Source organism: Cervus canadensis, chromosome 21, assembly GCF_019320065.1.
Source record: "Cervus canadensis isolate Bull #8, Minnesota chromosome 21, ASM1932006v1, whole genome shotgun sequence".
In the NCBI taxonomy this organism is placed as follows: domain Eukaryota; kingdom Metazoa; phylum Chordata; class Mammalia; order Artiodactyla; family Cervidae; genus Cervus; species Cervus canadensis.
The window spans coordinates 4,322,404-4,335,465 of NC_057406.1; the positions used below are offsets into that span (position 1 = coordinate 4,322,404).

At 60.0% G+C, this 13,062-nt stretch overlaps 1 protein-coding gene across 1 annotated transcript in view; it reads left to right on the forward strand.

Moving 5' to 3' along the window:
- The window catches only part of KIAA0930 (KIAA0930 ortholog), a 44,050-nt gene extending 31,508 nt beyond the window's left edge, over window positions 1-12,542 (forward strand). Inside the window, exons 4-10 of the mRNA XM_043441738.1 lie at window positions 33-110; window positions 389-490; window positions 1,763-1,903; window positions 2,385-2,579; window positions 5,200-5,362; window positions 6,311-6,469; window positions 6,899-12,542. Coding sequence (XP_043297673.1) covers window positions 33-110; window positions 389-490; window positions 1,763-1,903; window positions 2,385-2,579; window positions 5,200-5,362; window positions 6,311-6,469; window positions 6,899-6,939 — 879 coding nt within the window. The 3' untranslated portion in view covers window positions 6,940-12,542. The remainder of the gene's footprint in view (window positions 1-32; window positions 111-388; window positions 491-1,762; window positions 1,904-2,384; window positions 2,580-5,199; window positions 5,363-6,310; window positions 6,470-6,898) is intronic.
- Window positions 12,543-13,062: the final 520 nt, after the last annotated feature.

The window sequence follows — 13,062 nt, forward strand, 5'->3', positions numbered from 1 at the left end:
CCCCCGCACTCCCTGTCCCACGTCCCTTCCAGCTGGACTACATGGTGACCTGTGCTGTGTGCACGCGGGCCGACGGCGGCGACATCCACATCCACAGGAAGAGGTCCCAGGTGAGCCCTCGGGGGCCCAGGGCTCATGGGGGCGAGTACCCCTCCCGCTGACCGGCCGAGGGGAGGCTGACTCCAGAATTTCCCTGCAGCCCCGGGGGCCTGTGGAGCCCCCCAAACCAGGTCCTCCCTCCCAACGGCTCCTTCCCCAGCGGCTCCTGTGACCCTGTGACCCTGTGACCCGTGCCTTACAACACGCCCCACCCCAGTGCGTGGCTCCAGGCCCGGGTGTGGGGCACGGTGGGGTCTGACTCGGCCCCCTCCAATCTGCTTTCTTCTAGCAAGTGTTTGCGTCCCCCAGTAAGCACCCCATGGACAGCAAAGGGGAGGAATCCAAGATCAGCTACCCCAACATCTTCTTCATGATCGACAGCTTCGAGGAGGTGGGGGCCCTGTCTCGGTCTGGCTCCCTGAATCAGGGGATGTGACACCCCCAGCCCCTGGCCCCACCCCCCAGGCCTCACACACCTTCAGGAAGGAGGCGGGGGCAGGGCTGGGCTCCCACTCTCCCTGTTTCCTTGACTCAGGGCAAATGAGTTCACCAGGCTCGAGCCTCAGTGTTCTCATCTGTAAAATGGGCGTCAGGGTTGAAAGATCAGAGAGCTCACGCGTGGGAGGAGGCGTCATCAAGTCTTGCAGAGTACCGCCCGGGCAGGAGGGATGGTTATTACCACCCTTGAACCCTAAGTAAGGCCTCCACACCTTGGGGTCCTAGGATGTCCATGATGGGTGGGGCTCCAAAAGTTACAAAACTGGGGCCCCGGGCAGCTCACTCGACTGGGAAATGCATGGTGCTGGGAAGCCAGCTGCGCCCCCTGGCGACCCTGCCGGCTCCTGTCCAGCCACCCTCCTGTTGAGGTCTGGGCCGAGGAGCTATTCTCCCCACCACCCGCAGCGAGGGCCCCGGGGGGGGGGGGGGGGTGCCCTGGAGGACTCAGGAAGGATGGGGCGTGGGTTGCAGGTCGCTTCTCAGTTTGGTTGGTGTCTTGAGCATCTCAGGTCAGGGGGCTGAGCGCCCTCTTCAGGCTCACACTGCTGGTCCGCCGCAGAGCTGAGATTGAAGCCGGAGTCCGGGCGACCTCAGAGCTCAGCCCGCACAGGCCCCCCACCCCCGCCCCGTGCGCAGTGACTCTCGGGGGCGGCTGTCCAGTCCCCCGCAGGCCATCGCCGCCCCCGCAGGCCATCGCCCCCCGCAGGCAGGCAGGCAGTCTGTCTGTGCGGCTTCTGAGCTGGTGCCCACACACAGGCCGTGACGCCGGGGGCAGGGCTGGGGCGGGGGGACTGTGCACCCGGAGCCGGCAGCCCCCGTGAACTGTTCGACTTCCTGGCGTCCCTCCAGTGGACGCTGGGGTGGGGCGCATCCTCTTCCGGTCCTGGAGTCACTTACGATCTCAGCCCCTTGTAGACGCTGGCCCTGCCCGTGGGTGGGCTGCCCCCTTGCTGTGAGGGTCCCTGTTGAGTGGTGGCAGGCCTGGGGGCCTTGGGCAAAAACCTTTACATCTGTGGCTCAGCGTTCTCACCTGTAAAGGGGGAGTTTCCAAGCAGCCCTCCCTGAGTCAAGGAGTGGGGCGGGGGACTGGGAGCCGGCCGTGCTGGGGGCGGGGGGCAGCCGACCGATGCCATCCCCGCGTCCGCCTCGCGCCCCTCCACCCCAGGTGTTCAGTGACATGACCGTGGGGGAAGGGGAGATGGTCTGCGTGGAGCTGGTGGCCAGTGACAAGACCAACACGTTCCAGGGGGTCATCTTCCAGGGCTCCATCCGCTACGAGGCGCTCAAAAAGGTGTACGACAACCGCGTGAGTGCGGGGTGGGCCGGGCCCGGGGGGTGAGCACCCCACAGCCCCCCTCCGTTCTTGCCCAGCTCCTGCAGCACCCCCAACGCCCCTTCTAGGCGGCTGGGGCCTGGGTCACATGGTGATCGTTCCAGGGAAACCCTCCTGGGATTGGTCAGGGCCTGACCGATGGGCCGAGGGGAGGGGAGTCCAGGTGGACGGGTGCCCTCCTGCCGCTGAGCACCGCCCCAGGTGTCCTCTCTCTGGACCCTGGGGCAAGGGACGGGGCGTGGTCTTCAGGCCGAGAGGGCATCAGACAGAGAAGCAAGGGTCCCGGCACCGCCCCGCCTCGTGGGCGAGCCCGGGTCAGCTGGGGCTGGGTCTCTCCGGAGGGGGGCCGTTGGCCCTCGGGCTTCTTGAGGGAGGGTCCCCCTGGCTGCTGGAGTGCTCGGGAGTGGGCACCCCCGCCTGCCTGACTCCGCGTCCCCCGCCCGCCTGCCTGCAGGTGAGCGTGGCAGCCCGCATGGCCCAGAAGATGTCGTTCGGCTTCTACAAGTACAGCAACATGGAGTTTGTGCGCATGAAGGGGCCCCAGGGCAAGGGCCACGCCGAGATGGCGGTCAGCCGTGTGTCCACTGGCGACACGTCCCCCTGTGGGACGGAAGAGGACTCTAGCCCGGCCTCGCCCATGCACGAGCGGGTAAGGCTACACTGCTCGGGGAGGGCCTCGCCCCTCCCTGAGGCCCGCCTTCCCCGCCTCCCCATCCTTCCCGCCCCCGCCCCCAGGCGAGGTAGGTGTCATGGTCCCCACCCCTCTGGGGAGCAGGCCGAGGTTCAGAGAGGGCAGGTGACTGGCCCGGGGTCACACAGCAGGTTAGTGCCTGGGCCCCGAGTGGCCACGGCAGCGGGGCTCAGCCGGCGGGGTCCCAGTGCCCGCCTTGGTGGACCTGCTGGGCGAGGGTGAGCACCCGAGCAGCCTTCCCCGGGGGCGAGATGGGACGACGACCAGCCGGCCGCCCATCCTGCTCCAGGAGGGTCGGCTGGGGCCCCCGGCTCGTCTCTGCCGGGGCCGCTTGCCAACCAGGCTCTGGGCACCGGAACTGCTGACGGCCACCGCAGCTGTGGACGCGTTTGGGCCTTTCTGTCTGCAGACCTGGGCAGCGCCAGGCCTGCCGGGTTCCTTGTGCTGCCCTCTGCCGTGTGGCTCACGTGACAGCACTGGGCCTCTGAGCCCTTTCTAGGCCGCTGTCCTTCCCCGGGGCCGGGAAGCGGAGCTCAGTGGCAGCCTTATTCCCAGAGCCTCTGGGGTTGTGGGCGGGCGGCAGGGCTCAGGCAGGAGAAAATACCCAGCCCATCGGCTGCTTTGCCCCCATTGGGGGCTCCAGAGGAGACTGGGGGCCTTGAAGGAGGAGCGCGCCCTGCCAGGTGTCTCCAGGAGGGGCTGCGGGGTGAGCCGCGGTCCCGGCGCTGCTGCCCGCGTGAGCTGGGGCAGGTCTCTCCTCTCTGAGCCTCAGTTTGCTTGCCCAGAAATGGGGTGAACACACCCGCCTCCTGAGGTATTGGGGACTCAGGAGCCAGGGCATCAGGGGCCCTGCCGGGGGTGGGGCCAGCCGGGGCATCTGCCTGGAGAAGCGGCCCCGAGCGTGTCGGTCCCGCGTCCCCGCTGGTGCGCCCGAGGTCAGGGATCTGTAGGATCACCCTCAGCACACACAGCTCCAGGGAGTCAGGTGGCAGTTTTCTTTCTCTTGTTATGTTTTTCTTTTTTTTCCACTTTGAGTTTCCTGCAGTGAATGTGTTTTGTAAGCAGAGCAGAAACAACAAACGCTCTCTTTCTGTGATGATGGGTGAGAATTCTGGGCAGAGGCCTCTGTTGTCTTGGGGACAGAGGTGGCTCATCTCTGCGATAAGGAGCCTGACTCCCACTCGGTCCTCAGGTGCCCACTGAGGCTAATGACCGTGTGCGTGACAGTCCTCATGAAGATGTGGCCTGGGCCTGGGCCTTGGCTGGACAAACCTGGGTGCCACTTCTGGCCTCGTGTTTGCCCAGTGACCACAGAGGGGTTACTGGACCAGCCCGGGCCTTCATCTTTCCGTCTATCAAAGGGGGTGCTGGTCTTTCTCTCCAGGGTGGCCGCGGGGGGTGAAAGAGACAGTGCCTGGGAAAGCCCCTGGCCCGCAGCAGCAGGGGGAGCCTAGGGTCAAGGGGAGGGGCCTGCCAGGGTCACGCGGCTGTCAGCGGCAAAAGCCCTGACCTCCCGGCTCTGCCCGGGGCCCCCCGCCTCTGTGCTCACCCCCCCTTTCCCAGAGGGGTCGTTTGTAACCAGCGCGTGACAAATGCAGACTCTGTGTGTATTATGGTTTCTGGTGTTTTGTTTTTTTATCTTCTAAAAACCTTCCCCGGCTTGTGGGAGGACCGTCTGGAGCCCAGCGGCCGCCGGGACTTGTGGACGTCAGAGCCGTGACGAGGAGGCTGACGGGGCTCCTGAAGTCTCAGTCCCAGCTCGCCTGGTTCCTCAGATTCTTGTTTGCGTGGGGAGGAGGGAGGAGATGGGCCACGTTCCCTCTGCCTGGAACGCCCTTCCCCCCCTTCTTCACCTAGCTAACTCCTACTCGTCCTTCAAGACCCAGCTCAAGCGGCGTCTCCTCCGGGAAGCCTTTCGTGATTTCCCAGGCTGTTGATTCCTTTTGCCTCTGTGCTCCCCTGTATCCTCTGCTTCCTTTTTTTTTTTTTTCCTGTCTTTAATAACCAACATTCGGCCTGTGGTTGTCAACTTTTGGGTCTCTCACCCCACCCCGGCAGACTGTGAGCTCCTTGAGGGCAGGGACCCAGGTCATGTGCTTCCCTGAGTGGGTGTGAAGAATGGTTGGTGATGGGCAGTGTGGTTAGAAGAGGAGAGGAGGAGATGGAGGGGTGGACCGCTTGACCACTGCACTTCTGTGGAAGGACGCTGGGGGAGAGGGGTCAGGAGAAGAAATTAGAGGGAGAAGACCTGGGGTGCAGCCCTAGCATGGCCACCGTCCGCTGCGTGACCCTGGCCCTGCCAGGGTGGCTGTCCCGCCCCAGCCGGCTCTCACGTCGAGGGTGATCGGGACTGTTCGGTGGATTCGGCGCCTGGAGGGTGCTCGACCTGTGTCAGCAGCCAGGCTTGCTCTGTGCCCCAGTGACCCCTGCCCGGCGGTTGAGGCCCCAGGAGGGCAGCAGGGTTCTTCCCGGGGCGGAGCTGGTGGCCAGCGCCCGCTGAGCCCCAGGCCGGCCGCGCTCTGCAGGCGGGAGATGGGTGGGCACCGGGCCACCCTGGTGACACGCTTCTTGTTCCCAGGTGACCTCCTTCAGCACACCCCCCACCCCCGAGCGGAACAACCGGCCTGCCTTCTTCTCCCCATCCCTCAAGAGGAAGGGGCCCCGGAACCGGATCACGGAGATGAAGAAGTCTCACTCGGCCAACGACAGCGAGGAGTTCTTCCGGGAGGACGACGGGGGAGGTGACCCTGCTCCCCAATTCCCCCCACCCCCGCGGAGCCTCCTCACTCCCTTCTGCACATTCAGAGAGCCAGGGGGCCGTGTGCCAGCCCGTCCTGGGCGGGGGTGGAGCTCTGGACAGACAGACAGCAGACGGCCACGGAGGGGAGCCCCCAGCCGTGGGCACAGCGTGGCGGGCAGTTGGCACCTGATTTCAGGGGCTCAGAGGGGAGGGCTCTGGTGCATGCACGCGTGTGCTGCGTCCCCTTCTTCTGCGAGGTGCCCTGCGGCCCTGCCGCCCCCAGCGGGGAGTCCCTCAGGGCTCGCCTGCCCTCCGCCCTGAGCCTGGGGGCCCGTCTGTCTGGCGGCCTCCTGGGCGTCTCCGCGGTCCTTGATCTCACCCACTCAGTCCTCAGGGCCTCCCTGCTCCCCTCTCTGCTCCACGTGGGCCCCACCATGGGAGCGGTACCACGGGAGGGCGGGGCCATGTTTATCAGAGGAGCAGCGGGAAGTCGTTCGAGGAGCTTAGAGGGTCCTGATTGGCAGGACCGAGGCAGAGGGCCTGCTGGACGAGACCCTGGCCAGGGCCGGAGACCCTAGCCCCAGCCTTGACCTGCTCTCAAGTGGGCTTGGGCAGCGCCGCCCTCCTGGGCTCTCCAGACCAGCGGGAAGGCGTCCATAGAACCCACCTGCCTCCCCGGGCAGCCCACCGGCTGGGTGATGGTGCTGGGTCATTCCAGCCGTACCCCCGTGCCCCTCCAGGGAGAGGACCGGAGCGGGGCAGCCACAGGGCCCGGCACAGCGACGGGCTAGGGCCCCCAGGGGAGGTGCTCCAGGACTGGGGTGGGATCAGGCGGGAAGGCAGAAGGGGGCTGGGCGTCGCGGGCCAGGGAGGGGTCACCTGGGTGGGCGGTGTCCTCCCCGCGTCCCCCGCACCGTGGCCCGGGCCTGACCTGCCTTCTCCGCTGCAGCCGACCTGCACAATGCCACCAACCTGAGGTCTCGCTCCCTGTCGGGCACGGGGCGCTCCCTGGTCGGGTCCTGGCTGAAGCTGAACAGAGCAGACGGGAACTTCCTTCTCTATGCACACCTAACCTACGTCACTTTGCCGCTGCATCGGATTTTAACAGGTGACTCTGACTTTGGGGTGGGACCCCTGGGGGAACCACGGGCCCCTAAACAGTGCTCCTGTGGGCAGTGCTTGGGCGCCCACGCCGCCCCCCGGGGAGGGCTTCAGACCCTCGGCACGAGCCTGCTGCTCGAGGGGCAGGCGGCGTTCCTGCTGACGGGCCCGCGGGGCCGTGACTCCAGAGTCAGGCCGCCCGCGTGAGCCCCAAGCCCCGAGTCCTTGCCCGGCGGTGCAGCCGCTCCAGGCGCGCTCGTTGCCCTGTTCCTGTCCGGAGGGAGGGTGAGCCCAGCACCGCAGGTCCCCCAGGGCTGGAAGAGTGCCTTGGGGGCGTCCCTCACAAACGGAGCACCGGGAAGGTCCCCGTGCTCCCTCTGCGAGCCCACAGGGTCACCCCTCCCTGTCTCCTCCATGCCCCCTCCTGCGGCCCTAGACATCCTGGAAGTTCGGCAGAAGCCCATCCTGATGACCTAGCCGTGTGCGGAGCCTGCGCGGAGCCCCCAGCCCTGCCCAGTCCTGGGAGTGCTGCCAAGTGCCTACCTGCCCACCGCCACTGGGGTCTTCCGGGACCACCCAGCGCCGGAGCCGGAGCCAGGCGGGGCCGCCCGACTCCCGGGGCCAGGGCCGACTCCACGAACACCAGCCCAAACTGAAGTGCCTCTTCCTCGTCCCTGCTGGCCCTGCTCCGGCCCCCGCGCCCGCCCACCCGCCACCCTCAGCCTGTCTCTGGGGGAACCCTCTGCACCCCGAGGAGCAGACTCGCCAGGAGGCCGTAGGAGTGAGGGAGCGGCCGGTGGCCAGCCCGCGGACCCGCCCTCACCTCACGGCAGACAGCAGGGAGACCGCCTGGCTGGAGCCACGCCACGTGTCTAGCGCTCGAGGAGAACCGGTTTAAGATGTGGTGACCCTGACCGGATGAGTCAGTCCTTATCGTCTGTCCTCCCCAGCTTGCCCCGCCGTCGTCTAGATGGGTTTCCACAGGGAGCACGGCCGTCTGCTGGCTCTGCCCTGGGCTGGGAATACCTCACCCCGCACCCGGCTCCAGACCGGCCCTTGTCCCGCCAGAATGGCCTTTGCTTCCAGCCAAAGAGCATCACCCACATACACACACCTCCAACCTGGAGACGGCCCGTCTGCACCTCGGCTGGCGTGACCGGCAGGATTGGGGTCCTGAGGGCAGGAAGGGAGGGGTCGTACCGACAGGAGAAGGGTGGGGTCTCCTGCCGGAAGGGTGGATGGTGCGCCGTGGGGTCGACGTCCTCCCAGGAAGGTTCCAGGCCGAGCCTCTGTCCTCTGGGGCCAGGGCAGGGGCTGGAGCGGCTCGTCTTCCCTGCTTCCCTGGAGCTCGTGTTTCCTTTGACTGGGTGTGCGGGTCCCACCTCTCAGGCCAGTCACTGAGGCAAAGAGGCACTGGCTTTCCGGCTGGTCAGGCCTCCTTCCAGCTCGGACGGAAGGTTTCCACCTGCGGGGATGCGCCGTGCTCCTCTCAGAACCACGAGCCTCCCTGGGAGCGGAAACACCACTCCTGCCATTCCCCACGGGGTGAGCCGTCAGCGGGGTGTCTGCTGCTCTCTGCGCGTCCTCAGGGGTATCTGAAGGGTCCCTGGGGTGCGGGTGGCGATCCCCCTGGGGGAGGAGGGGGGAAGGAGGAGGGGCTCGCGCTCCAAGGGTTTGCTTCGAGCTCCGGGAAACAGGGGGACTCCTTTGGGGCTTCTCTAGATTTTGTATGCTGTTATTAAAAGCGAGCTACTGCATTTCATTCTGCCTCAGTTTGCCCACCTGTGAATGGGGCTGATACCACCTACCTCACTGAAGTCTCCAGGGTTCCAGCGCACGACCAGGTCAGGGTGAGATGGCCAGTCATTCCGCATAGCTCAGCTCAGGTGTCGGGTCATAGGAATGCTTTTCTGCCCCCCTACCCCCGCCCACCCCAACCCCATCACCTAGGCCAAGACGGGGAGCAGAGGGGTCAGGGCGAACATTCTCGCCTTCTCTGACAGTGCCCGGCTCACCCACATTTGGCCGCATCTCAGCTCCTTGCATGATTTGACGATCTGACGTCCCAAAGCTGCGTCTTCCAGCCCCAGAGAGCTGGAGTAGAGCTTCAGGGAGCCGGGAGCCGGGCCCAGGGTCCTGAGACGGGGGTTGAGTGTTCCTGGGCGCCTCTCCTTCCTGGTCTTCTGGGGTCTGAAGGCTCTCGGCCGCGACCTTGGGAGAAATGCAGTCCTGACGCATCTCCCGGGGAAGGATGAGGCCGTTCAGCACATGTGCAAGTGCAGGGCCCTCTCCGTTGTCAACGGCGAGGACCCCGAGGAGGGGCCTCCCGCTGGGGCCAGGAGCCATGCCTCGTAGGGTAACTGAGGGCCAACTGCAGGAAGGTTGTGTGCGTGCTGGAGTTAGCGATCACACCTCACCCGTAAAGCACATGAACAGACGCACAGCATGGTTTGGCCGTTTCATATCCAGCGTTGAGATGGTCCCTGGCATACGCAGGCACTGTGCTAGACATGTAGAGACCATCATCACCCCCACCTTAGAGGTGAGGAGGCAGCCACAGAGAGGTTAGGTGAGAGGACCAGCACAGCCCAGGCGCCCGGCCCCCGTGGGCACTGAGCCGCGGCCCCCGCCGCCCCAGGACGGACACAGGAGCCGAGCTTTCTCAGTCCTAAACCCTCCCCGGGGTACTTCTGACACTTGATCCAGACACGCGTAGAGGCGTTTGGTCACCAGGCAGTAAGCCGTTACTCTGAGTTTTGCTTTTTTCAGTCCCAAAGGACATCAGTAACAGAGTCACAGAAAGGCCCGTGACAGCTGGAACCGGCCGCCAACGTCCCCGGGCGTCTCGGTGTTGCCGCACCTCACTTCCTATAAGGCCATCTTTCATTTTCCAGGAACATGCCTGACTTACGTAACATGGAGGCGGCCAGGGCGTGTGGACATCTCTTAAATGGGAACTGGAATTCAAGTCCGGGGTTCCCTTGAAGAAACCTGTAACCTCTAGGCTTTCTAAGGACGTTATGTCTTGGTCCTGCAGTCAGACCAGGCCGCTGTCTCTGCATCTCCCAGCACCTGAGGGGTCAGGCAGCGTTTAGTCTCCATTCCAGTGTCTGACAGAAGGAATTTTCAGTTGTCTGTGAAAACAACTGAGGCTTCTTACTTCAAACGGATATTATTTAAAACAAGTATCATTTAAAACATTAGGTAACAGAGAAGTTGTCCAAGAGAAGCAAAGTATTCTATAGCCAGTCAACTTGGAGATAGCATGGGTTTTCTGGTGAGTCAGAGCCTTGCTAACATTTGGGCTTTTCAAGGACTGTGAGCAAAGCATCAGAAATCAACTAGGTTTCTACCAAAGATGCTAATGACAGAAAGGCATGTTCCTGATGTGATTTTTTCTCCTCCAAAGACTCTAGCTAGAATCAAACCAGGATCTGTTTTTGCTGTTTTAATCACATAAACGAGTCAGTAAACATTTTTGAAGAATGATGTGAAAACATCATTATTTTTTTCTGTTAAATGACATTCCAGAGGAAGTCCCTAAGTAGGTAGTATTGTCTAATGACTGACATTTGAAAAACATTTGACATTATCACAATACAGGCACTTTAAATTGCTGCCCAAATTTTTAAGATTTACAGATAAAACTGTCAACTTTTTAATACACCTTGGTAACAGGTTCCACTCTGAGAATTCTGTTCAGTTTTCCAGTGTAGCTGGAATTTAGTTTCAAAAGCCAAGTGTCTTTTGACAGTACATGGATTATTCCTGTTCAGGCCTTTTCTCTCCTGAGTATCAGAAAGCAGAGCTGTTTCTCTTTGAAAGGTATCCGCCCTAGTGGGACAGACTCCAGCAGGGATGCTATGCTAGCCCCAGAGCTGGAGTGAAGTGGCTTCCGGGGGCATCAGCTGTCCTTCGGGCAGGGCTCCTCTCCGGCCAGAGTCCCGCCCCATCCTCTTGGGAGCTGGGTGCCAGGGGCACCGTGGCTTCTTGCCCTTGTCCTTGCTCACGGGCTGACTGGGCGCTGATGTGGCCCCTGGATGGAAAGGAGCCCTGCGGCCCTTCCTTCGTCTGAGCCCCGGGGAGACAGCCCCGGAGGACCCCTGGGGCACCACGCAGAAGCCAAATCACTTGAGCACCGAGTGGCCTGGGGCTGGGTTCAGAGTCCACAGCGGGTAGAGCCTCCAAAGTGGAGGCAGCCGGCCTTTTGGAGGCATTTGTGTTTACAGTTTTCTACCCTACCCGAGGCAGGCGGGCATCTTTGCGGCTGCGGCTCCAGCCGTGAGCTCAGCAGATCAAAACCCACAGCGATGCTCCAGCTCCGCTGTGGGTATCCAGTCTCTCGTTTCCCCACTTCCTGAAGGTTGGGTGATTTAGGTGTAAATAGTAATCTTTTATGGTCTCCAAACGAATTCTATGTGTGACGATATGTAAACCTGCAAAGAAAATCTGTGGAGGTTTTTCACGACTTTGAGGCTCAAATAAAATGATTTCTACAAAATATATTTTAGCAGAAACACCATGACGGCATATTTTGACTGTATTAGGATTTGTCGGTGGTATTCGGGATTAACCATCTTCCACATACAATAGGAATAATTTCTAAGCAGTAATTGTGGTTGGCTGTTAGCTGTGCTTTATGACTTTGCATTTCTTCTGAAAGTTGATTTGCATGTTGGGTATTATTTATTTCTTCTCTATTGAATCTGTACCGTTATTTTTTTTCTCTAAAGGGTGTTTCGGATTAAATATGGATACTACTGCAATGTGTTAACTTACTGAGTGAATCTTAATTTTTTCCCCCAGAGATGTCTTAACCTCTGTAGCTTTCATACAAGTTACTCTATTGAATGACAAGAAGGCGTGCCCTGGCTTTGGCGGGCCTGGGAGTTAGCCGGGAGGTCTGGAGGCCAGCAGGTGGAATGTGCTCAGATGCTGTATTTGCAGAATGAAATCATAGATATGCTGCAGGTTCGGCTTTCGGCCCCTATACAGCAAAATATAGTCTTTCAGCTATACTGTAAAATTCCCCAAGCTTTTGCTAGAGAACTTCTTAAAAGGCCCTCAGAGAAGTGGGAAAAAGACTGGAATAAAAGTCAGGAGTCTCAAGTTCAAGTGCTGGCAGGTTCCCAACAAGCTACTGGTCTTACGGAAGATGGTTTTTGGCTCTGTTGCCTCCTAGCCTGTAGCTGTCAGGTCGACACTGAGAACGTTCACAGCCCCCGCAGGCCAACTCCGCCAGCAGGGTCTGCAGAAGGAAACCGCTCAGGCGGTGGGCTGTTTCCATGGGTAGGTGATCTTCGATGTCATCAGGTGATGGGCAGAAGGTCCAAGACACCACAGAAAGTTACAACAAAAGGTGGGGTGTGGGGGGGGGGCGTCGGGAGGAACACATACAATCAGGAAATGGGATCATCACTTCAAATGACATCTCGCGTAAGGTCATTGCATTAGAAACACGAGCCAGGATCCTCAGAACAGGGCAGCCTGTACCTAGGAAGATGTGCAGATGGTGCTTGAGGAGGCGGCAGTTTAGTAGGTAAGAGGTGACTTCCTTTTCATCCAGTCAGCCCCCTTTTCTTGTTGACTTTCTTGAGAAAGTCTGTACCCTGGAAGCTGGTAGCTGCATCCGTCCTGCCTGCCTGCTCTCGAAGGCTACCTCTCTCCGTTCTCACGCTGACGTAGACGCACTTTAGGAACCACTGTCACGCCCTGGCTTAGAAAAAGAAAGTTGACTGGAAGGGAAAACCTTGAGGAATTTTCTACCGGGAGGAGGGGTACATGTATAATAATCCATACAGTACCACGGTTCATTGTATATATACACGTTGAATGTGTGAACACGCTGTACTCTGCACTCGATTGTTAAAATGACAGGATGGTTGGAAAACTTCTATGAGGAAGGAAAGTATGTGTTTTGGGGATGATCAGACAAAAGATGTCTTTTCCTTTGCTTACTGCTTCATTCAGTTCTCTCCTGACTTGGCCTCCACGTAAGCCAACAGGCTTATTAACAAGACATTTCTTTCCTGTTTGTGGCTTAAGGAACCTGACTTTAATAAAACAATTAGACTGCTCCATTTGAAACATCATGGTTTTTAGTAAACTAGCGATATTTTTAAAATTAATTTTTATTGGAGTATACTTGCTTTATGGTGTTGTATTTCTGCTGTAAAGAGAATCAGTTGACACGTGCACATATCTACGCTTCATAGATTTCCTTTCCCATTTAGGTCACCACCCATCATTGTAGGGTTCCCTGTGCTAAACAGTAGGTTCTCGTTAGTTACCTATTTTATACGTTGATTATATTTTCAATAAACCACTTTGTTAAAAATATTTTAGACAGTTTCAGAAACCCTTGAAGCTTAGTCCTTTAACGGGCACACACATACCTTCAAGTCACACTGCGCAGGGAGCCCCACGTGGCTGTTCCATCAACAAGCTCCCATCATCTTGGGGTTTTCTGACCTGTGAAGAACCGCCACCTACCTTCGCAGACGCAGTGAGCTGGACTGAGACATGTACAAAGGCTGGTGTAGTTCCAGGCAACTATGAGGATCACTGTGCCAAAAGGGCATTTTATAGGTTATCTTGAAA